This window comes from Platalea leucorodia, assembly GCF_965183815.1.
Source record: "Platalea leucorodia genome assembly, chromosome: 2".
NCBI classification, from domain to species: Eukaryota; Metazoa; Chordata; class Aves; order Pelecaniformes; family Threskiornithidae; genus Platalea; species Platalea leucorodia.
The window spans coordinates 64623612-64647367 of NC_138824.1; the positions used below are offsets into that span (position 1 = coordinate 64623612).

General features: G+C 40.2%; 1 protein-coding gene across 10 annotated transcripts in view; it reads left to right on the plus strand.

Moving 5' to 3' along the window:
- NAXD (NAD(P)HX dehydratase) overlaps positions 1-23756 on the plus strand; it is a 52896-nt gene that overhangs the window by 19095 nt on the left and 10045 nt on the right. For 6 of the 10 annotated variants that reach the window (XM_082331562.1, XM_082331556.1, XM_082331559.1 and 3 more), the window contains 4 exons: positions 4821-4929; positions 19232-19282; positions 19363-19467; positions 19836-19956. In XM_082331562.1, coding sequence (XP_082187688.1) covers positions 4821-4929; positions 19232-19282; positions 19363-19467; positions 19836-19956 — 386 coding nt within the window. Of the gene's footprint in view, positions 1-4820; positions 4930-19231; positions 19283-19362; positions 19496-19835; positions 19957-23007; positions 23128-23756 lie in introns of those variants that run through there. The other 4 variants (XR_014230337.1, XR_014230338.1, XM_082331561.1 and 1 more) reach the window with 3 other exon arrangements.

Sequence of the window (23756 nt, forward strand, 5' to 3'; positions counted from 1 at the left end):
TTTTATTGTGTGATAGTGAAATACAGAAGAGTCCTGAAGAGCAAAAAGCTTGACTTAAAGCTTTTATTTTCTTTATTAGCTTTTCAAAACTAAAAGGTACTATAAAGGCTGCGAGGTTGTGCATTAAGATAAGAGGCAACAATGAGACTGTGCGGTACTGAATCCAGTGGCTGTTCTTGTATGCAAAAATAATTGAGGTGGCAAGACAAGAGGAATTTTCTCAGGGTGTATCGATTTTAATTTGGCAGAAGTTATCTAAAGCTACCAATTATTCACAAAGAAAATTTGTCCTCACCATTTCAGAGACTCAGTGCTGTTTAATTTGAAGAGTCTTTGTAGATTTTGCCACGGAAAGTGCTTTTCTCAATACATTCTGGAAGGAGAGAAAAGAGCAAAAAGATAAACGTGCAAGATGCTGAGCACCATACCTTGGCCCTGTCTACACAGGGCTTCAAGGACGGCAAATGATAGAGCTGTTGCATCTGTCTTCCCCTGAGATCACAGTCTTCTCAGCCTCCACTGAGTGAAGCTTTGTCTCTCTCTTTGCTTCTCACTAATAGGCAAGGAAAGTTGATCAGGTAAACATCTGTGGGGTCCTTTTCCATGGTGTGCCCCCCTGTGAGACTCTATGCTTGCTTATTTGGTTAGATCTGCTTTGACTAATGGATGATGTGTAAAGTTGATTGAATGATTGTTGACATTAGCTTTAGACCCTTCCTTACCCACTAAACTTCACAGGAATGAGACGAGTTATAGAAGCTCCTTCAGTTTTCCTTATTAATGATTCTGTTGTCTTGCAGTTATTTTTGTGTTTATCCTGTGATAGTTCTTTTCTGTATGCACTCAGAGCTTTATCGGTTGCTTTCCAGACGAGCTAAGACTTTGAGGAAGCTTTTGGGGTTTGGAGGGGTGTTGTTTGGTTGCTTGATTGAACAACAGTGAGCTGTCATAATCTAGATTTTCATCAGAATGGCATCTGATAACATTTCACATAACACATAGTGGTTAGCTGGAAGTTAAGTAGCTGTTTGAAGATCTGTTTATTCCCTGCAAATCTACAACTGTGGTCTGTCACCAGAATCTTAAGTTGTACACATCTGCACAATGGTATTGTCGTTCCCTCTCCGTGTTTACAGGTGTTACTGCTTGGTTTCGGCTTCCCAAATTACTCCTGTTGTGTACGTCCATGGTGCAGTCTGTATTTTCAAATTATGGGAAAGCCAGACTGTTTCCCAATCTCTTGCCCTATCACCTTCCAAAAAAGCTTGCTTTATTTTGGGAAATCCTTGACTTTTAGTTAATCAAAGTCTCTCTCAAAGGTTTTTACCCTCTTTTCAGAAGTTCAAATGCTGTTTTCTTGTGAAACCTTGCAAGAGGTTTTCTGGCTCCTCTTCATGTTAATCTTAGCTTTGTGCTTTTGAGTAGATGTGTTGCGTTTGTGATTCCTGTTCTGGAAAAAAGCCAAGTCACTTATCGTATAGCTCTGCATCTCTAAAGACAATACTGATTCTTGCTTGCTTGATCCCTTTCTGTCAAAGCCTGGAGATTGCATCTCTTTGATCAAAGGGATGTCTTCTTCATACCTCATACCTTTCTAGATACTTTTAAAAAAAAAAAAAAATACAGTGCTAATTTCAATTGTGTATGCATGTCTTGGGCAGTGGAGGCGATAATTAAATGGAGACATTTGAAATCAGGTTAGTAATCAGGCGGAGAAATTGGCATGAAGGGACAAAGGAAGTTAACAACATTATTTGTGTGAGCGTTGTACACAGCAGACAGCTGAGGACCTGACTTGCTTTCTGTACTGGTACCTCCAAAGTATTTTGGATTTTTTTCTGGTTTTGATCCACAGGCAAACAAGAATACACACTGGCTTTTTCTGCAGTAATAAACTAAACACTGCCAAGGAATATTTATTCCCAGGTACCCGAAGATGATTATTTGTCCTGTCAAATTACCCAGACAATCCTTGGCAAGGTTTTTGGCCCACGCCAACTAGCCACTCCCAACGACTTCTTCTACTGCTGAGGACCCACCACAGTCCAGGGACTGTGCCTGGTAGGCAGGTTGGGCATTACCTGCTCTGAAGCCCGAGGGTGTAGAGGCCAGCTGACCTCAGTGTCGGAGAACTCCTCTGGGCACGTTTAAATGTTGTGTATAGGCTGTAGCTCTTAAGCACTAGAAGAGTGTCGTTCTTTGCGCTAAATCGCATGGTCAGGAACCTTCAGGGTGACACCCCTTTCTGAAGAAAGTTAGATGTTGATCATTTGTACCCTATCAGCTTTAAAATGCTACTAATTTGATGTCTCTGTGTAGGAATAAACCATAAGATGACACGATAGCCCTTCCAGTTCAGGGAAGCTGTAGACACAGGATATTTGTATGGTTTCCTTAGCTGCATAACCGCAGCTGTTGTAAACATTAGGTATCTTAAAAGTGAAGTTGGCATGATGCTTCTCTGAGGCAGTATTTGTTCTGCTTTCTTTATGAAGAATCAAAATCCATCAGTTATTTTTCAGCATGTTTTCATAGCTGATTTTGCAATGTAATAGTCGTTATCACCATTTTAAATCTCTTGGCCCTTCGTATGCCTTGGGTTGCTTCTTGATGTGAAATTGCAAAGGAGTTATGTGAACATAATATTTGTAAAATGCTTTGAAGATGAAAAGTTCTACACTAGGTTTTTATTATTACCAGAGGCAAAGTGAGCAGCAGTGGCTTAATGTTGGACTGTTCATTTCCCAAGAGATGGCTTTGTTTTGAAGAGTGCACATTATCAATTGGGTTGGAGACAAAATTACCTTATTTCAACCCTGAATATAAATAAGTTGGCAAACTTCCTACCGTAAGATTATTTGCATGAGATATTTAGTAAAAGAGCCGAGCAGTTACGGTACTATCTATGTCTCTGTTCTTAGCTTATATTTAATGCAACATTTATTTAATGTATTTGGCTTCTACTATCCAAAGGTATTTTGAATCCAATCCATTCAAACATTCTTATATATATATATATATATAGCAGTATTCTTATATCTGTATGATATATTGCTATATATGAGATATTTATTTCAGAAATATATATATTTGAGATATATATTGCTCTTTTAGAGATAAAATCAGTTTCAGCATGTAAATAAAAAAGTGGTCTGCATTCAGAAGTGGTGACATTTTATTAGAGCTTGGTTCACAGAGTTTTTCACATGTTCAACCTACCACATATAAAAGAACTGGCTTTTTTTAATAGTGCTTTAAATATTTCTTGAATCATTTTTATTTCCAGCCTGTATCTACATCATAAACTGATAGGTGGTTGTGCAGGGACAAAAAAAAAAAAAAAGTGAGCTGTTTGGCAGTTCTCAAGCTACTGCTGTTTCCTTGTGAGTTAGAGGAGAAGGGAGGGAGCTGCATCGTTCAAATGGAAATTCAGCTTCAGCTTGCTAAGCGGGGGACTGCTTCAGGGACACGGATGTCCTCACGTGGTTCGTTGTCTCCCTTGCCCTTGCAGCGGGTCATCGCTTCCACCCAGCAGCCTTGTTTTGACAGAGCTGTTTTGTGGTGTCAGCACGGGGCGCCTCTGGGGAGCCGGCGCTGCTGCAGCCGGGGATTTCTGAAGCAGCTATTGTCAGTGGAGGGGCCGCTGGGCTGCGGCCAGGCGCGAGGCACTGCATCCCTGCGGCCTTGAGCGGGCCGCCTCGCTCCGTGCAGCTGCAAAAGCTTTGGGCTCCTGCCTGGCACTTGCAGAAATCGTTGTGGAATTTGCTGATTCTGCCAGACGCGAGCTAAACACTTGTTCCCAAGTGGTGTGTCCCATCCGTACAGCTGTTGGTTATGAAAAACATGCAAGGGCTTTCATCCGTAATAATAAAGCTTTGTTGAAGTATCGCAAGCTCAAAATATTCTGAGTAACGCTATCAAATAGTACCTCCTTGCTTAGCCTATAGGGAGCTTTATTCCCCCATGCTTCAGTTAAAATGTTCATTTATTGTCATCACTTATGTCAGAGGTGGGAAGGGAGGGAGGCTAAATTTTTCCCTCGGTACTGTCAGTAAGGATTAACTGACAGTGGGCAGTGCTTTCAAAATATTCTGACCTATTTACACAACAAAATTGATCAGAACAAAATAAACAGTTCTGGTCAGTGGCTGAATGCTGTATTGTGGCAGCTATATTTGGCAGTGGATTTTCTCATTTTTCCAATGTAGACAAAATGTGAATGCTAGAGAAATCTTAAGCATTACAAGCAGATAATACCCTTACTGAATAGCTTGGTTCTCCTGTTGCCTTTTGGGGAAAGGGGACGGTTTGGCCATAATTCAGTTGGAACAAATGCTTATGAAGCAACTGACAAAAAAAGTGTATGAGTAGATTGATCATTTTGCCGTGCAGGGTAATAAATAATTGCATCATTTCCAACAAGCCGCAGTATATACCTGCGAGATGATGGATCTCTCTCCAAGGTGTAATCTCTGCAAAGAAGCATTAAATAGGGAATTGTGACAGACTGTAAGAATTGTTGGTTTCCTGCTTGGGTTTTATTTTTTCATTTTGTAACAACCATAGTGGATACTTGCAATTACCTCCTCATTTTTATGTGGTATCCCCAAAGGAATGAATCAAGAAAAATGTTTCATTTTAGCTATTTGGACAACCATTCCATATTTCCTGGGTCACAGATTTCTGGTAGTTTGGAGGATAAAATTGCTTGATGCTCAAGATAGGAAATATGTCTTTCTGTCTTGCATCTTTAACTCAGATTCTGAGAATACTAAAATGAAGTGTTTTTAAACTTGACTTCTTTTCCCAATTCCATTTAGTGATAGTCCCAATGCTGTCCATGAAGTGGAGAAGTGGTTACCACGACTACACTCAGTTGTCATAGGACCTGGCTTAGGTAGAGATGAAGTTCTACTTGAGAACGCTAAGGTAATGTGTATACTGATATTTTATTCTGTGTCTTTCTGTTCAATTTTATTAACCAATTTCCTATCTTTTACATGATTGCACAAGTGTTTTTAATAGGGTTACTAAATAACAAATTTAATAAAATATTGTCGACTGAAAATTATGGCTGTTAGTCATGGTCTTCATTATTAAACTGTAAGCATCACTCGGAATTTTAGGCACCCATATGGTTGTTTTGATTTGCTTTTGATTGTGAAAGTTGCTAATTGAGAAATAGATGTTGGCATCTCTAGATAAAGGGGTCTGTGTTTTCCTAGGTGCAAAGCACCTGTACTGTAAGAACATAAATATGAATTTGAGTTTGTAATTTTCAGAACCGTGTTTGACAACTTGTATCAGGAGAGGTACCAAAGAACAGGGACTGTGTCCACTTGCAATAAGAAATAATACTCTTAATTATAAAATGTTGGAGATTTCTACTCTGGATAAAGAGGTAATCCTATTTTCTGTCAAGCCTTAGTGGAGAGCTGAAAACAGGAGCTTAGACAGTTCTGTACTCTAAATAATATGTACTTACACTGTCTTCCAGATGACGTCTTGTATTACTGTCAACACATCTTTGTATGTTCAAAGCATATCTTTCAGTCTAATGTCAGTCTAATTTTGCACAATTTTAATTTTTTTTTTTTCCTGAGAAGTATTACTGAATTAATCAGTGGTACTAACAAGTGGAATTAATGTAGTTTACAGAAATGTTGACAGTTACACAGTGAAAGTGCAAAACAGGGGAGGCAAGAGACTGGAGACCACACTATCCAAGTAGTTTAGAATACCTTGAGAGCTATGGAGGGTGGTTTTGCTAGGTTTTTGTTAGAGAAAGTTGCTATTGGAGCTCTTCACTTCTTTAATTCTCCTTCTGCTTCCAAAAAATCGTTGGTTTATGATCTGAAGGTACAAAACTAATAAAGAGCGTGGATTCAGAAAGAAAGAAAAAAGAAATTTATTAAAGCTGATCAAGAAATCAAATTCTATTCTGAATGAAAAATTTCAACAGAGATTTTATTCTATTTTGAAAACATTTTTTCAGAGTTCTTTTTACAGAAAAAAAAAATTGGGGGCATGAGTTTTCTTTTTTCCTTGGTTTTAAAAGAAGTTTTAAGGTTTTTTCCTAAAGGAAAACAACTTTAAACAAAAGATAATAAGAATTTATTTAGAATATCTAACATAAGATGCTTTTATATCAGAATTCCATCTGGGTTTTATAAATATCTGTCAATGTTCTTATCTGTATTGCAGAAGTATCTGGAAGATTCCTTGACTGTTTTCCTTTTTTTTTTTTTTTTTTTTTTTATCATTGTTAAAAATAATTTTGCTTTCTTAGTGAATTACAAGCATACTTTTACTTCAGCCTGGCCATCCTGTGTGAGCTAGCTTAAAGTTAAAGAAACAAACCCAGCCAATGAAAACAAGGCGTTTGGAAGTTACTTCAGACTAAAATCTTAGGCCATGTTCATATGAGCTGTGGGTCTGACTTTATTAATTTCAAGTCACATTAAAGCTCAAGTTCTTTGTCTTCACTGTAATTATGTAACTGTTCGTTAGTTATCCAGTGTTGTTTTTTCTTAATCCAGCTACCATAATCTTCTAAATTCTCTGTTTGGCCAAAAGCTTTAATAAGTGTGTGTAATTGGGCACAAGTGAACCCTGGTTGCCTGCTTGAGGAAGACTGGTTCTTCTCTGTGCTGAGGAAAGGCTGAGTCTCCTTCTTGGCGTCAACAGTGAATTTTAAGCTTTGTATCACTCTTCACCTTCAAGAAGAAAAGCAAGTGATGATAGTGTTGCTATTTTAAACTTTTATAGGAGGCTGGCTTGGTATATATTTTTCTGTTTTCCCTTTAAGCTAACCTCAGCATGCTGTCATATGAATACAAGGCTGAGATGCAGAATAGCATCTGCTTTTTGTTTCAGAGTGGCAGTGAGGATGGGAGAGAGATTCCCCTCTACCTCCTCCTGCCCCATTAAAGTGTTGAGGCATAGTGGTCTGTCACCTCTCTGACGCGGTTCTTATGTCAGTTCTTGTCAGTATTGTGCCAACGCATTGCCAACAGTTGTGCTTGTCCAGTGTTTGAGCTGCTTCTCTCTTCTGAGCATTGAGAAATTAAGATCCTAATGCAGTAACCTGCAATTTCTGGTGTAAAGCCCATGGATGCTGTTTTATTGTGGAATAGCTGCGAGTACTTGTTGACCAGATGGTGCATCTTCTCTCTCCAGACCAGAGAATGCTTTGCTTCCTCAGCATCTTTACTATCTATCACCTGCCTCCCTCAGGCTTAATGCCTGCAGTGTATGCACTGTGGCATTGCAGATCCTTTTAACAGTCCGATGAAAAAGCAGCACCTAGTGATCAGTTTCCTTTTGATTTTTTTTTTTTTTTTTAATCTTGAGCGTAGTGATACTCTTTGAATACATACTTACTGGCTTCCTGTGATTGTCTGGTTTTAACTGTAATTCCATTTACAAGTCCTGTTCCAAGAAACAACTCTACAAGTTATGTCCCTCTCTCATATGCCACTTTTGTGAGCCTGTGCCAAAACCCTCACATGCTGTTCCTCAGTTGCCTGGATGAGGGCTCATGCTCTGTCAGAGCTTTCTAGACATGGATTTGCAGAACCAGGAGCTGCAGCTTCAGAAAAGTCTCCTAAAGAAGGCACCTGTTGTGTCCTAATAAGCTGTGCAGCTGGATCCCATGCAGATGTGTCAATCCTAGTCTTGGCCTAGTCAGACCCTCCAACTCTGGAGCAAGTAAGCAGTCCAAGCTATTTCTATTCAAGAGAAAGGAATGAAACCACATTTCTGCTCCACTTCTCAGCTCTGGAGTGTGCAGATTGAAGCATCTCCGCTCTTCATTCTACTTCAAACTTTGGAAATGCTGTCCTACATCTGCTGTGAAACTTGGCCACCACAGCCAGCTTCCTTGTCGGCAACATCAGGCCATCTGTTTTTTTCTTTCAGTGTCTATGACTGATTCTGGCCAGAGATGACAGTACTGTTACTTCCCCAAGTTCACCTCCATTGGTATGCAGCTGGTGGTGGTTTAGACTCTGTTGAGAGGAGTTTAGCTGCCACGTGGAAGCAAGGTCAAGGTCCCTACAACTGTCCTCTGTCAGTGCTTAGAAGCAGCATATTTCCAAAGCTGTTGGATCTCCTTTTTTCACACAGCAGCAATATTATGTCCCTGTTGTATCTACCCACCACAGCGTTCTTCATTCAGCTGTTCAAGGGATGTTTGCACTTCTGGTCTTACCCTGATCTGATTTTTCTTGTAGCCTGAGGCTTGGAAGTAGGAGAATTCCCACGTGTACCATCAAGAGCTGTTCCTCAGATTTGTGAGAAAACCCAGTTGCTCTCCTGCAGGGTGATGAGTGCAGCTCCCGAGAGGACTTTGGAAAGAATATTATATTCCTTGCGTAGCCCTCTGGGACAGGAGACGATGCTGCCTGGTGCTCCAGGATGTTCTGCGTTCTGCTGCGGCCCAGCAGTTAGGCAGTTACGAGCTTAGCTGTGTCCTGTATCAGTTTCCAGCCTCTTGTCATCTCCTTTCTCCTCCTACTCCTTCTGGCATGAATATGACGTTCCTGACAAAATTTCTGCTTCTGAGTTTGGTGAATCTTCATTGGGTACGTTACTGGCTTTGTGGTCAAATGGACTGATAGAGAATTGTTGGTGGAATAGTAGTTAGTATTGGGATCAGGTAGAGAAAAGCATTCATCCTAATGAAGAGCCCTGTCCTTAACTGAAGTAAGACTTTGACGTTGGAATCATCGCTGGGTTCCTTGCCTCTCTCCCTGAAGTGGTAGCACCAAATCCTGGACTCTGCCATTCCAGTCTTGCCATGTTTTGTCTTGCAGCAGCAAAGTTAAGATTGATGTTTGCAGCAGAGCGTGCTTGCTTCCCTCCTTTAAGAGAGGTAACGATTAATAAATAGCAAGAATGGCTCTGCATAACTCAGATTACATAGTAAAATTGACTGGGTTCTCAAACTGCATAGTTGTTCCCCTTGCTCAATTCTCAGTCTTTGTTTTAGCTCCAAGAAAATGTCCTGAATACCAGCCTGGGTGGCTCTTTTTTTTTGGCTGAGGCCCTGCCTAGCTGCCATTTCTGCCCAGTGCTGTTGCTGTTTCTCTCCCCCCACCCCCCTCACCCTGCAACACTACCCTCAGTCAGTCATTTGCCCTTAAAGATCTGTGCTATCTGTTTGGATATAAATTTCAGAAATCTCATTTTCCACCCCTAGTGACATCATCTTAAGGTGGTGTGGAAATATCTTGGCTGTAGTTAACGTCTAGCAAAGGGTGGGAGAGGTTTGGGCCATTATCATGGATCATCACCTCCATTGAGTGTGACCAGAGAGCCCATTTGAAGTTTTCTTTCAGATGGATTTTCAGTTCCACCTCAACTTGAGGTATCAGCCTTTCTGTGTTTGTTTTTGGTTAGTTGCATTAATTTCTCCCCTTCAAGCCTCGCGCCTTCAGGATTTAGGCAACATTTCACAGCCTTAATAAATTGTGAGAACGGGACCAGGTGCTTCGATACACTATCTGCACTAGTTTTTGCAAGCTCAAAAGGGCTACAGAACACAGAGCCACCTTTTGTTGTCATAGCAGTCTGTTAAAGCTAAATCTGCCACTATGGGCTTTGAGAAGCATTTTCTTCTTGCTACCTGAGCAGCCCCCCGGGTTCTGTTTGTACCAAGCACAAGACACCCGAGAAGCCTCCCAGGCTAACGCTGCAGCTGAGAGGTTAGTAGCATTGTCTGCGGTACCTACCATCATGTATGAATATGAACAACAGGATGTGTTACTCTGGAATCACTGCTCACATCGACTCAAGTTAGCAGAAAAATTATTTACCAGAATCTTAATTCTTCAATATGTGTGACGTGCATTTGCTTTCTGCCCTGTTTATGTCCTCTGGAGATTTCTGCTGTGGGGATTTGGCAGTTCATGGAGAACTGAAGTAGCAGCGAGGATGCACCACTTTCTGTTCTCAGCCTTCAGTTAGGAGGAGGTGAGGTGGATGAGAGCTTGTGCCTGTCATACTGCAGAGGCAAAAACCAGGGGGTATGTACACGTACCCACTGGGAGAACGCGTGTGTAAACTGTATTTCCCTCAGACCTCACCCAGCCTCCAGGACTACCACAAGTAGCATCCAATGAAAAACTACTCTCTTACTAAGCCAAGATGCATTGCTTTCAAACAGCCCGATGAGAGTCAGGATTTGTGGCCATCTTCACCTAAGATGAGGCAGTTGCTGGGATAGGGTGCAGTTCTTCCTCGGTGATGGTGGTACTGGTGTGGATAAAGCTTGGGAACGCCAGCTCTAGGCAGAGAGATCTTCTTGGTTATGCTAAGAACTATTGCTGCTTGTGCTAAGAACAGTTAGTATTCTGTGGCTTCCTTGCAAATGTCTTGATTAGAAAAACAGTGTTTGAAAATATGCTAACAGGACCTTAAATACAGGTTTATGCAGCTTGCAAGCAGAATTCATTTTCTAACATATGTAATGGATCTTGATGAAGGTCATTGACAGTGAAGTGGGATGTTTATTTGCCTTCTGTGTCCAGCTTTATGTTGTTGTTTAACTGGATTTTGATACTTTAAAGCATTTGTAAGCAAAATGCTGGAATTGGATACCTTTTCAACTCATTCTGAGCACCATTCAGCTAGAAACCCTAAAAAGAAATTGGCAGTGATAAATTCCAGAGTTCATTTTAAGTTTATGTTTATTTGTTTCATTTTAAGACAAAATGCCAACAGCTGACCATGAATATCTTAAGCCAAATCTAACATTAACATGATCAACCATAAATTGGAAACCTTGCAGAGTTTGCTTTGTGAGTGCAAATGTTCAGTGGATGAGACAGCCTGAGAAAATTTAGTGCCTTTATTTATTCTGATTTAGATTTTTTTACTTTGGATTGAAGTAAACAGGTTTATTGCTTAAACTGGATTTGGATGTGTTTAGGGATGGAAGTGTATAAATGTAGCTTCTCAAGTGGTGTCTGGTTGATCATTAATTGGGGGGGGTACTAAAAAGGAGTGCTGTTTTTTTGCATAACTGGGACAGTATTTCAGAGGCTTTTGCTTTGTTTTCCTGTATTCCTTATGTTCAGGCATTACTTTTGATTATGTCACTTCTTTAAGAATTTAGCATATGATTGAGGCAGATATTAAGAAACCATTAGCTCCAGTTTTGTTCCAAGTTTGACAGCAAGTGATCTACTTTGAATTCAAAGAGGAAATCTACAAGTGGGTCATTCTCTCTCCTTTTTTTTTTTTTTTTTTTTTAAAGTAGAATAGAACAGTTTTGGTTAGCTGCCATCTACAGCATCTTCGCCTTTGTTAGTTTTAACAACAGCTCTTACCATTTCCCAAAGCACTTAATGAGGTTGATGATGTAGTGGGGTACTCTTGAGTCCTTCTCACCCTCTGGCTGGCCAAAATTAAGTATTTTCCTGTGCACCTGAAAATCTGTTTTGGAAAACAGAGCCTAGCATGTGGTACTACAGTTAAAAGACAAAAGACCCAGATAAATTGAATGGAGCATAAACCATGAGATAAAGAAGCTATTTGTTTCAAAGAAAGGATATTCATCTCTGTTATGTGACTCTTCATTCAAATAGTAGGAGTGGTGGTCAGCAGTTAATCATTTCTCATGTGAGGTTTGAGAGCTTGGTGGAGTGATTAATGGGCTAGTGATAGTTATGCGTACAGGAGTATATAAAGTAAAACTGAGGCAATTAGGCTAGTTAAAGGTGATTTATAGAAATCTTGCCCACAAAGGGAGATTTTGATTGGCATTGCTGAGTTTTGAAAGGAGGATGAGTTTTGTGGGAACTAAGGAAAGCATGTTTCAGAGTTAACTGCATGTTTCCACCAGTGGGTAAATAAAAAAAAAAAACAACAAACAAACCAGTTACTGAAAATACGGCTCTAATGTAAAGCATCTCAAACAGTGGAACTCCATTTTTAATGTTTTTCAAAATCTCCTGTATCAAAAATATTCTATTTAGGGAAGCTTCTCCCCCCCGCCCTGCCAACCCTGACTGTAGCCTTGAGCATAGCCTGGGCTTGGGATATTTGCCTACCTCTAACTGTGCAAGATTACAAACTTCTGCTTGCCAAGCCCATTTTCCAAGCATCTCTGCCGCAGAGCTGCATCCTGACCTCTGTGCAGCTGAGTCCCTGCTAACTCTGCATTTATCCAGGCTTGAAGCAAGGAACGCAGAAATGCTTCCTAGGGTTTTCAGTGCCAATTTGTAGGAATTGGTTTGCAGTGTGTTGGGGTCGAACTTGTTTGTTCCTCCCGGGCACCTTGGGGAGGGGGGTGTGCAGAAATGCTTCCAGCTGCAGCATTTACAGGGAAATCTCTGGCTATTTCTTCCCTTTTATCTCTCTGTTCCAGACAAAACCATGGATTCAGGATTGTTGGATGAGAGCAGCATCCAGGCGGAAAATGCAAGCAATTATAGGTGGCATTTCAACAGCAGTTTCTGATCCTAGCTTTCAGTAGAGGGTTCTTTGTAAAAGGGGCTGCCACTCCTTTTTGTTTATTTAAGGTTGTGTGAGACCTAACCAGTGCCGGTTCATGCACATTTGCACGTCTCTATGAAACCAGACGCTAGTCATTCTTGCCGCCTTGAGTCTGGCGGCTCCAGCTTAGTCAGCCAGGAGCCCCGGTCAGTCTGGTGTTGTCAAATCAGTAGCACGGACTGGAGCAGTGGAGCTGAACTGCGCTATCGGTCACCTTAAGGTAACCAGCATTCCAGAAGGTAGCACTGGTGCTTTTAGAGAATGGGCCTTTCAGCCTCTGCTGGGCTATAAGCAGGCCTTTGGTTACCCTGCCAGAGGAGTGTAGGGTATAGGATAGCATTGACTTGCCCTGCAGGCCTCAGCTGACTGGAGTTTTAGATGTGTGAATGCAGGCAGAGCGTTTCACTGGCAAGGCACATACTGCCCAGATGCCAAGGAGGTCTGGCAGTTACCTGTTTGGACAAGTGAGGATAATACTCTTTCTTAGAAAACTGGTTATTAACAAGCTGTATGGGTGCAAACTCTTGTTTAAAGGACCTCACCTGCCTAAGATATTTTAAGTTTACTTTGGAATGTCTAGCAGAAGATTTAATTACATACTTGGCTTCTGTAGGTTGCAGCAGAAGGCACTTTTGATGGGCTGAAGGGAAGGTTATACTGCTTCCTAAAATGTTTGGGCGTCATTGTGGTCAATGCTGTCCATTATCGTGGCATGCTGAAGCTTGAACTTCTTTTTGAGCACATGGGTAAGGAATTTTGCCAAGAGTAGGCCAAGACATGACTCTTGAAGGGACCTAGGAAATGCAGCGTTCATTGCAGGTGTCAGGAAAGGAAACTTTGCCTGCAGTATCTTTCCTTTGCAAGGTAGAAAGATGACAGTGATGCATTCTTAGTGAAAATTAATTACTGTTGTAGGATAGATGTTGTTTTATATATGCTGCTATTGTGGTTTTCTGTTTATTTCATTAAAATTCAATCTTTTATTAAAACCACTGGCTCTAATTTCCTGATTCTTCCCTTTGCAAACACCAAATGCCAAAGTTATTGTGTAGCTAAACCAGTTCATCAGGAAGAACACAAGTAGTGGTACAACTAATAATATATTAAAAGTCATTGCAGGCATCCTGCTGCCAATCCACATCTAATTAAAAAAGCTGGAAAGTATATCTAAGTCAGGTGTGGGCAAAACTGTACATAATTGTCTGTTCTGAGGAGCCATGGAGAACCAACTTGTATGCTGTTTTGTGCAGGCAGACTAAATAGGAGATGTGTGTTATTGCTGGCTCACGGACTTGGGTGGAGAAGTCCAGACGAACTGCAGGGTTTTGCAAGAGGCTGTGGGTGCTCGCTGTGAGTGCACCGCTTGCTATCTGCTCCTGGTGCCTCAGGGTGGCTGCTCTATGAAGACTTCCATGGCTGATCAGATATCCTTTGATTGTACCTAGAAGCTCCATAGCAATTTATTCCTCCCTTTCATGTTCCCTCTATTCCCCTCCTAGCTGGTTTTTGCAGCCAGTGTCTTGCACTGACTCACCTCGGCCCGTTCCCTTTTTCCATAATAATTGTGGAAGTGCGCAAGGGTCCTGGATGTCCGTGTTAGTGCAGTGCAGGTGAATCTTGTCTTTCATAGCACAGCCACAGGCTATCAGATGGATAAATCCTGTCATGTTTTTCTGCATTACTGTGCCCTCTTTCAGCAGTAGGCTGTCCGTTCCTTCCTTCAGGCTTCTTCCTCCCGTGGTCCTTCCCAGCCTGAATGATTCTGATTTCATGTGTCTGTTGTTCTGGTTTCAGTGTGTTGGGGGTTTTGTGTTTTGGTTTCAGGTTGTCTTGTTTTGTTTTGTTTTAAAAGATTGGAATTTGGTTTGGGGAATCTTATTTTAAAATTCCCTTGTGAAAGCTGGGACAGAGAACACAGATTTCTGCAAAAATGAATGCATTGCATTTCAAAGAATAGCTTCCATGATAATAAAAGAATTAATTAAAACACACAAATTCTTCACCCTTACTTTGTACATTTTGCCAGTTACAGTAAAGGGTTACCTTTACCCAGATAGAGCACTGGTTTCTACTGTGACACAACTTCTTTTTCAGTTATTATTGAGTAGGTTGCTTGCATACAAGTCCTGGATACCCAGTCACAGAATAAAGATTTTTCAGGAAATTGTGTATTTCAAGAGTAGAGTGGGAGTAGATTCAGGTTAATTTTACCCCCTCTGGCTCTCCTCCCCTCAACCACCTCCACCAAAAATTGCAACCACTGAAATATTATTTTGGGCATTCCTAAATGTCGAGTATTTGGGGCCACTAGCAAATGATAACTGTGCAGGAGGTTGTCCCATACAGCACCTTCATGGGATGTATGAATCCCAGGTCATTTCCACCTTGGCTTAATTAGGGTAGAAACTTAATCTTTGGTCTTCAGTTATTAGGAGAGGAAGTTTTTGTTACAGGTTTGTTCTAGCATGAGTTCTGCAGTCTTGTAATACAGTTCGTTATTGCTGATTTTATTCACAGCGGGCTGGAACCTGTTTCCCTTTTCTCATTCAACTGTTGTGGGCTGTGGAATCGCTGTTTCGGAGAGTCACCAAGTATTTAGCTAACTCAGACAAAGCAGAATATCTCTAGCAAGAGACTGCCCAAACCCCTGTTATTAGGGGACTCTGCATGAAAGGTTGGAGACTGAAATTTGGGCCTGGCTGTGAATATCACAGGGGAAGGATCTGAATTTCAGTCTTTCATATCTTAGCTAACCAGTGTGTCTGTAGGTCATGAGGTTGGATGACAGCAGCGTGTCACTCTCTCCTCCTCATTGTCCTCTCTACTTGTGGCCAGTGCCACGGTTGCCCTGAGAGTCCAGTCCGTCGTTTCTGGATGTCCTTGAGTGCTTGGGAATCGCATGAAGGAAGCGTTCCTGCCTTGTTCTGCACCAAGCTGAAGCACTGCTGTTGCAGTGTAATATATTCTGTGCAGAGAAAAGTAGTCCACTGAGGTATCTTGGAGCTAGAATCTCCAAAATCTTGATATTCAAAGTGTAGTTTGAAGGGAAGGGGCAATGTCTTGGTTTTGTCACTGATACCTGTATGTGTTGCTGTTTACTTGTGTGTGGCGTTTGGATTTCAGGTCTTGTCTTAGTAATGTTTCTTAGTATTTTTAATTAGCAATGTTCTCTTCTAAATCCTTTCCTATATAAGTAATTGTTACATGGGATAAAACTGAACAGATGGTTCCTGCTCATACATAGAGTCCTATCAGAAACCATTAAATACGTTTTGGTGCAAAAGTAAAGTTAGTCTGAGCTGTGTTAATTGTGCAATTACCAGTGAAGGTTCTTCTGTGTGCTACAAGCATTAAACCAGGAAAGTCCACGCCAAATATACAGATTCAGCTGAAAAATGATTTTTGCTTCCAGGAACAAAATACTCTGCATAGAGGATGTTGCCATTATTGCTGTAAACACCTCTTAGACAAATTATTTTTTTTTTTATACAGTATCTGCAGTAATGGAGTGTTTAAAAGTGGGCCTCATCTCACCTAATTCTTGGTGTTTAAAAATAAAGCAGTCAGGTGTCTCTGCTCCCTCAGTGACAGTTGAGGAGGGACACGTATGTCTGTTGGAGATTCATCCCGCCCGAAATGCGGTGTCTAAGCTGCATGGGCTGAACTGCTCTCCAGTGGTGAGCCATTTGACCTTCAAATGGCAGCAGGTGAGATGGGTCCTGTCCGCAATCAATAGGAAACAGAGGTTCTCCAGTGAATGTTGTGTCCTTCAAACTGGTGCTTGTCCTATGGGGGCTCTCTCATCTCTGATACCGCTTTATTACGGTATCCAGATTAACCCCTCCCTCCCCAGATCTTCCTCTCCGAGGTTCCCTGTCTGTCTCCAAGCAGTTTCTGTTTGTGTTTAAGGAAGGAAGAGGAAAGGAAAATAATTACGGTATTTTTTTGTTTGGGCAATTCTTTTTTGTTTTTAAATAAAAAATGAGTTTTCTAAATAAGATAAAGGACTTTTTATCCCCTGATTATTTGTTTTACAAGGAGAGAAAGCAAGCAAAGATCACTCGGTGTGTTAGAATAGAAACTGATACCTCAGAGACCTGGTACGCAATAAAAGTTGCTTGGTCAGTAGGTTTTACTTAGCAAGATGAAATTTCTCTTCAGAGCAGAGGTCAGATGTCTCAGGATTGTGGAGGATGTGCTGGAGAGGTAGGAACTCAAAATGTTATTAGGAAGAAATGTCTTATTTCTCTGGAGTGTACCAGTGACGCAGCCTTCCAGAAGCTATTTACCTGTACGTATACTTTCATGCTTTGTAACTTCCACGGGTTTTTTTCTTCTAATATTTGCATTCTTTTGGTGGACAATGGGTCTTCAGGATTCTTGATTTAGCCTTTTGTAAGATACATATATAGACAAAAATAGAAATTCGAACCAGTAGTCAAAATGACAATTACAAGGAAACATGAAAAGGGGCCAAACAATAACAGCAGCAGCCAAACCTTAACTGTTTTGGGAACAGAACTTCGGCAAAATTAGTTCCATGGATTGCTCATAATGAATTTAAGAGAATAGTTTGGAAGGAGAGGGACTTCTGAGATCCAGTGTCTTCCGTCAGACTTCCTTATCTGTTGGGGAATCTGTTTTTTGGTTTTAGAAAATGAAGTGTCATGAAAGACTGGCTTACTGAAGTTGACATACTAGAATAAACTGGTGATTCATATTAGTGGGAAGTGGAGCAGTAATCATTTTAAGTGTACTGAAGGAGTTTGGTGAAGCTGCTAACATACAAATATACTCTAATTAAAACCAGTTAGAAAACGAGGTTGCAGTAAATGGTATTTGTATTTTCAAAAATTGGGGGAGGATGATCTGAATGCTTTCTTACATAATATCTTGCTAACCTCTGGGGCTCAGTGCCATATCTAATCAGAACAGCTTAGTACGGTTCAAAAATAATTGGACTGTTGGATGTATAACATTCATTTATACAGAAAAAAAAAAAACAAAACAAAAAACAAAAAAACATAAACTTGATTGCTAGATCCACAGCCTTATTTTATTATAACCAAGTGAGTCAAATTAAGCATAATTGTTAATGAACTTAACACAGCAGGGACAAAGCAGTACAGCTTCTGTGAAGGAAAACTGAGCTGTGCACATCTGTGCAGATTAACATTAATGAATAAAGAAATGACTCTGTCTCATAAATTTCTTAAAAGCTTTGAAAGTAAGGCTCTCTGGTTTTCAGTGTGCCACGACTAATTCTAGGTATGTTTTAAGATGCCATCCTTGCACAGCTGTTAAATATACTTATTTATAAATTTGAATAATTTAGTAGTAGCTGAATGGTATGGATTGTGTAACACTTGCGATTGGTTCAAAATTATTTAAGTAGCTGAATATAAGAGAAGACTTCTGGTGTTCCCTTGGGATCCCGACAAGGGTGGGCACCTGGCAGTCTGACACACAGCCCAAGCCGCGACCTGTGCAAGCGTGTGTATGTCATGGAAAGGTTTTTATTCTGCAGTGGCTTCTAATGTAGCTGCAGCTGTGCGTTGAGGCGAGTCCTCAGGCTCGGAGCAGTGGGTAGTGTTTCAGTCTCACGCTTAGAGCATGCAAACAGTATCCAAACAAACACCAGTAGCGTTGGGTTGAAGCACGCTGCGAAATTCTGGTCATCCATTTAAAAATAGAAGGGAAAGGTTTCTACTGGTATTGGAAAAAACCAGAATCAGATAGGAGTGAGTTAGTGAGGATATATATGCGCCATAATTAATAATTTACAGGAAGCAAGGTGGGTGGTGTTTATTTTGACCACAATACAAGAACGGTACCCTGAAAATTAATTAAAAACTGCTTCCTTATTCTTTACATAATGTCTTGCTAACCTGTGGAGTTCAGTGCCGTCTGAAGAGCTTAATAACATTCAAAAATAATTATCTGTTATCTTATTCAACAAAAAGATAAACTCTCCAGCTTCACAGACAAGTTGGTAATGACCAACATTCAAAAAACTTGACTGTCAGCAATTGCTCATTAAAAAAGCTTGAGTATCAGTCGTTGCTGCTGCTCGGTTAGGAGAGAGAACGAGGGCAGACGGTCTCCTGGTAGATACTGCTTGCTGAAAAACACTTTTGCAAATGGTCTGTTGCCTGGGCCTCCTTGGTTTTGCTTTGAAAGTATAAAACCTCCGGGACCACGAGTGAAATGACATGTTTTATGTACTGCTTGTCTTGGGATGTTTGTTTGTACATAAATTCAAATACCACAATGGGGCTATCATCAGAAAAGCAGCTAAAATGAGTGTTTATAGTTATTGGTAGATTTCTATCATGGCAATACTCATTTGGATTTTTCTTTTTTTTTTTTCTTTTTTTTTTTTTTTTTTTTTAATTGGAGTTGTATGTTTACTACATGCAGCTTGTGTGGGCATTGCATGCCTGCTACAGCAGGGAGAGTGAGTGAGATTGCTTGCTTGTTTGCGTAATCAACGCAAGGCATCAGTTATGGAAACCCTGTTGACCCTGCTTATACTTGAACCAGGGAGAGAACAACGTAACTAAAATTACCAGTTGATACAAAAATGTCTATCTTTGCAGAATGTAACAGATTTTTTTGTATCTTATTTTGTAAAAACAACTTATATGATCAGATTTATTGTATGAATTTGTTTCAGATCTTATGAGATCTAAATTAGCAAGCGTCTTAAAGTTATCTGGTTTTTTTGCAGGGTATTATAGAAAAAGCGAAAGTCAAAGGAATTCCTATAATTATTGATGCTGTAAGTATTTTCTAGATTCAGTCAATGGTTTGATATTTAAGAATTTGTTCAGTAAATGTTCTTCTTACTGGTTTTTGCAGGATGGACTGTGGCTCATTTCCCAGCAGCCTTCTCTTATTCAAGGCTACCAGCGAGCTATTCTTACTCCAAATTATATGGAGTTTAGTAGACTGTATGAAGCCATGGTGAGCTGTTTTCCTTTTTGATATTTAAGTACGTGTAAGTTTAGTCTTTTAGTCTTTGAAAATAAACAACTTATTACTGCATTAACCATTATGTGCTGTTTCTTAATATGCGAGAGAAGCATTATTCTGGGGTTTTATTCCATGGGATAATTGCCACAACAATGCATATTCTTAAACAGAGCTCTTTCTTTAAAAAAGACTCTTTCTCATGCATTTTTCGGCATTGCAGTGGGTATAGAATAAAAATACTGGGAAAGACTGATGATGATGCTTCCCCCCCAACCCCATACATATGCTGAAGTAGCATGTGTTAGAGATGTTGTTCTAGTAGCAAAATAAGTACTGTGTATGGAATTCTTGTGTTGTAGCTTAGAGACCCCGTAGACAGTAGTGATCATCATGGATGTGTATTAAGACTCAGCCAAGCCATGGGGAATTTGACAGTTGTTCAAAAGGGAGAAAGAGATCTTATTTCAGATGGAGAGAAAGGTAAGTGAATCCTTTTGCTTTTAGCCATGTGATTTTTTTGTTTGTTTGTTTGTTTGCTTTCAGTTGTAGTCCAGTGGTTGGACTATATATAGTAACTGGTTGACTGTATTCCCCTGAAGATTGAAGGGGAGGGATGGCTGTCTTTGCAGATCACCTCTAGATGATTTGTGTAAATTCATATTTTAAGAGTGCAACTTAATTTATTTCCTGAAAAAAAATTACAAATTTTATTTCTCAATTAAATGGCTATAACGTATGTTTTACATTACACAGGTATTGAGAAATTAATTTTTTATTCTTTGTGAACTGTTTTAAAATCCTTAGCTGAGATGGTCTGTATAAGTGCAGATGACATTGCTAAATTAATGCAGAACAATATTGTTGTTTCACCATATATTGGTGTGTCTGAAAAATGAGGACGTCTTGAGGTTCATGAGCTGCCCAGTTCCTTGATACTGTCCACCATGCTGTAGATTAGCATGTACATATATGACTTGCACGTTAGCCCTGACAATTTAAAAAAACAAACAACAAATTAAGTTGCCATTACAACTTTTTAAAACAGTCACTTATTAATATGGTTCAAGTATACTTAATAAAATTAGCTGCCTGTCTGATGCTTTTTATACTAATCATCTACTGTGATCAGTATAAAATTAATTCATGAGTAGCTTCGTCACATTTTGACTACGTGGTCTTATTTCACATACATAACAAGCAGCAGCTCTGCCTCTAATTACTTGAAATGCTAATCTCTGATAAATGTTTATGCCGCTTCAGAACCGTTTTGTATATACAGTCAATTTGTCATTATTGGGAGCCTTGGGAGTCTTTTATAACAGAAAAACAGATGTAATATGGCAACTGGTTCGTACAAAACCGCCTTCCGCATACCCCCATTAGTACAGATACTATAGCAGACTGTGCAACGAGCTGGGATCTCTAAGCAATATAGTTCCGCCTGTGCGGTGAAGGACTTCGGTTGATCATATAGTACCCAGGTTGCCCTGCCTGAAGTCTGCGGTCCTGTTTGCCCCCATGGCAGACGTGATTTGTAACCTTGGACAGTCAGGGCAGGCTTCAGGGGGAATGAACTCTGCCAGAGGATAAAATATCCTGGCTCCAGTTTATGCCAGCTAGAGAGCTTTAGAGCACTGTAGTGTATCTTCTTTCTCTGTTCTTACGTCAACCATGTTCTTTTTATGCAGGATTGTTGCTTTTTTAATGAATGTCAGGGAAACTGGGTGCACGCTTTAGATTGAGCACATTACCTAGTATATCTCTGTTCTCCTTTTGAGCTGTTATTCTTGAGACAGGCATACCCCTACCATTGCTGGAGAGAGGGGACACTCAGTCTCCGTTGTTTCTTGTCATGCAGGATTCAAAAAACGAGGAAACAGCTGAAACTTTCCAATTTCAATTTGAATGTTAAGGTGCAGCACAAGTTTGGTGTATATCTTGTGTGCTTTTGGGGCTTTTCGTTGTTTTCATTTTTTTCCCCACCTTGTTCTTTGTCTCTGTTGTGTTCTGATTTTTTTTTTTCTCTTAACTAAGTGGCTTTTTGATTTGAAATAAAAACAGTTCTGTGCCTTTATAGCAGTTGTTTGATGTCCAGCTATAGGCTGCTTTCTTGTCATTACCTTGGTTCTATCACTGATGCTTTCTCTCTCCTGGATTACAGACATTACAGGCAGCATTGCTGAGCCGTAAGAAAGCAGTTGTCAGGTTTAATACGGGTTATAATGTCTGTTACAAGCACTGTTTTTAGGGTTTGTGTTGCCTGCAAGAAGTTCCTGAGAATTTTGCAGAAACAATAGACTTCAGCTTCCTTGTAACAGGAATGTTCTTTGGGTCTGCGAGTTACTGTCAGTCAATTTTTTAAAAGCTACTCAGGTGCAAAATTACATTGAGAAAGGAGATTTACTCTCTGCTCTGTGCCACAACACAGAACATGTTGTCACGTCACTGACCTTGAATTCTCTCCCAGGTTTTTCGCTCTTAACTTCTGCTTTTGTCATCTGTCTGTTCTTTTGATCTGATGTCATTTTTTTTCAGCTGAGACAACATACATGATGATTCCAGTGTGAGGGAAATCCACATCATTGGTTCAGGCCAATGTCCTCTGAGCACAATCAAATATTATGAAAAGATCTATGTACTCCTCTTGCCTTTTATTTTTCATGTCATCATCAGTTTGTAGTGCTTAAGCTGTACCTATTTTCAGGCATTTCCTTCTTGAAATGTGCTTAGCACACTGATACTGTAGTTTTCATGTATCACTTTCAAACTCTCTCCTTTGGGAATATACTGCATGCATGCTTTCTGAAAAAAACGTAAGTCTCCGTGCCCTCCAGGAAAAGCAGAAATTGCAAGCTTAACGATGTAGCTTTAGCATTCTGTGCTTGGCTGTTGTGGAAGGAGGGCTTTTTGAGGATGTTGAATTTGCAGCAGGGAAGACTGGCTCGGTGAATACTTTATAGCTTAGAGTGATTGTAGTGGTTATTTCCACAATACTTTTATTCATGCGTCTGTAGGAAATTCAGTAGACAATTTACTTCTGTTAGTTGAAAATGAAAAAGGTTATCAGGTGATTTGATAGTGAGCTGGAGGTACAGGTGTTGGTGAAGGATTACTGTCAGCAGATAACTCTGTAATCTAAGTAGGCAGACACAATAAATTCTGATTAGAAGCTGAAGCCTGATAAATTCAGATTAAAAGTAAGGCAGATTTTATTAACAGACAAAGAAATTAGCTATGACAATGACATACCGAGAATTTTGATAGATCCCCAAACTGTGAAGTGTCTGGACACCTTTGAGGTTTATTTTTACAGATGATGCAGGCTGTTCCGTATGGCCTTAAAATCAGTACTGAATCATGTACATGGCCTCTGTGAAATCAGTAGCAGTCCTCCACTATAAAGGAGATTTTCTAAAATTTGTCTCCGTTTCAGTTATGAGCTGCCAACTGCCCTGTAAACGTAATCACCAAGATTTTAAATTAAGTTTTATATACTCTTTTTCTCTTTCCTTTTGCAATTTCACATTATAGCTTGGTCTACAGTTGTTGATTCCCTGCTCTACAAAGATGAGCTTCACCATGCTCTTGGTAGGTGATATCAGTGCCATCACTGACCAGGGTAGGAATGAGTGCTCAGCCTGTGGGTAAAAGGTAAGTCAGCTTTTATTCACTATGGCACAGCTCTCTAAGGTTTTCTTTTTATTACTCTTTGGAGAACTGGTCAATAATAAAGTGTGGTTATACCAGTCTTAGTTCCTAACATGTTTAAAATTTGGTTAGGTCCTTGAAGTAGAGGATTTGGATTTTTTTTTTTTTTTTTTAATGTTACAATGAGTTTTTCTGTATTTCCCCCAGTACCTGTGTTTGTCCTCTCCTCCCTTCCAAAAGGCAGACTTTATGGGTAACCAGCCGCTGCTGCCTGTGACTACTTTTACCTGGAGCCAGTAGCCAAACATAATTTCTCTCCAGTTGCCCAGCTACAGCTATGGTCAAGAGAAGCAAAGCAGCATGTGAGAAGGATTACTGAGTACTGAATTTGGGGTAAAAAGCCAGCTCTTGCCGTAAATTCCCAAGCCGTACTTCTAATTTCTGCCATTCATTCCCTATACAGCCAGAAAGGAAGCTATTCAGTGCTTGTTAGTCCCTAGCTCACTTAGCTAAAAGCTCTTACGGTGTCCAGCTGCCCAGCAAACTTTGCCAAGATTTTAACTGAGAGGCAGCACCTTCGTGTCCCCTCTTGCTTCTGCAGAGTGCGCAAAACAGGGAGGTCATGGTTCCTG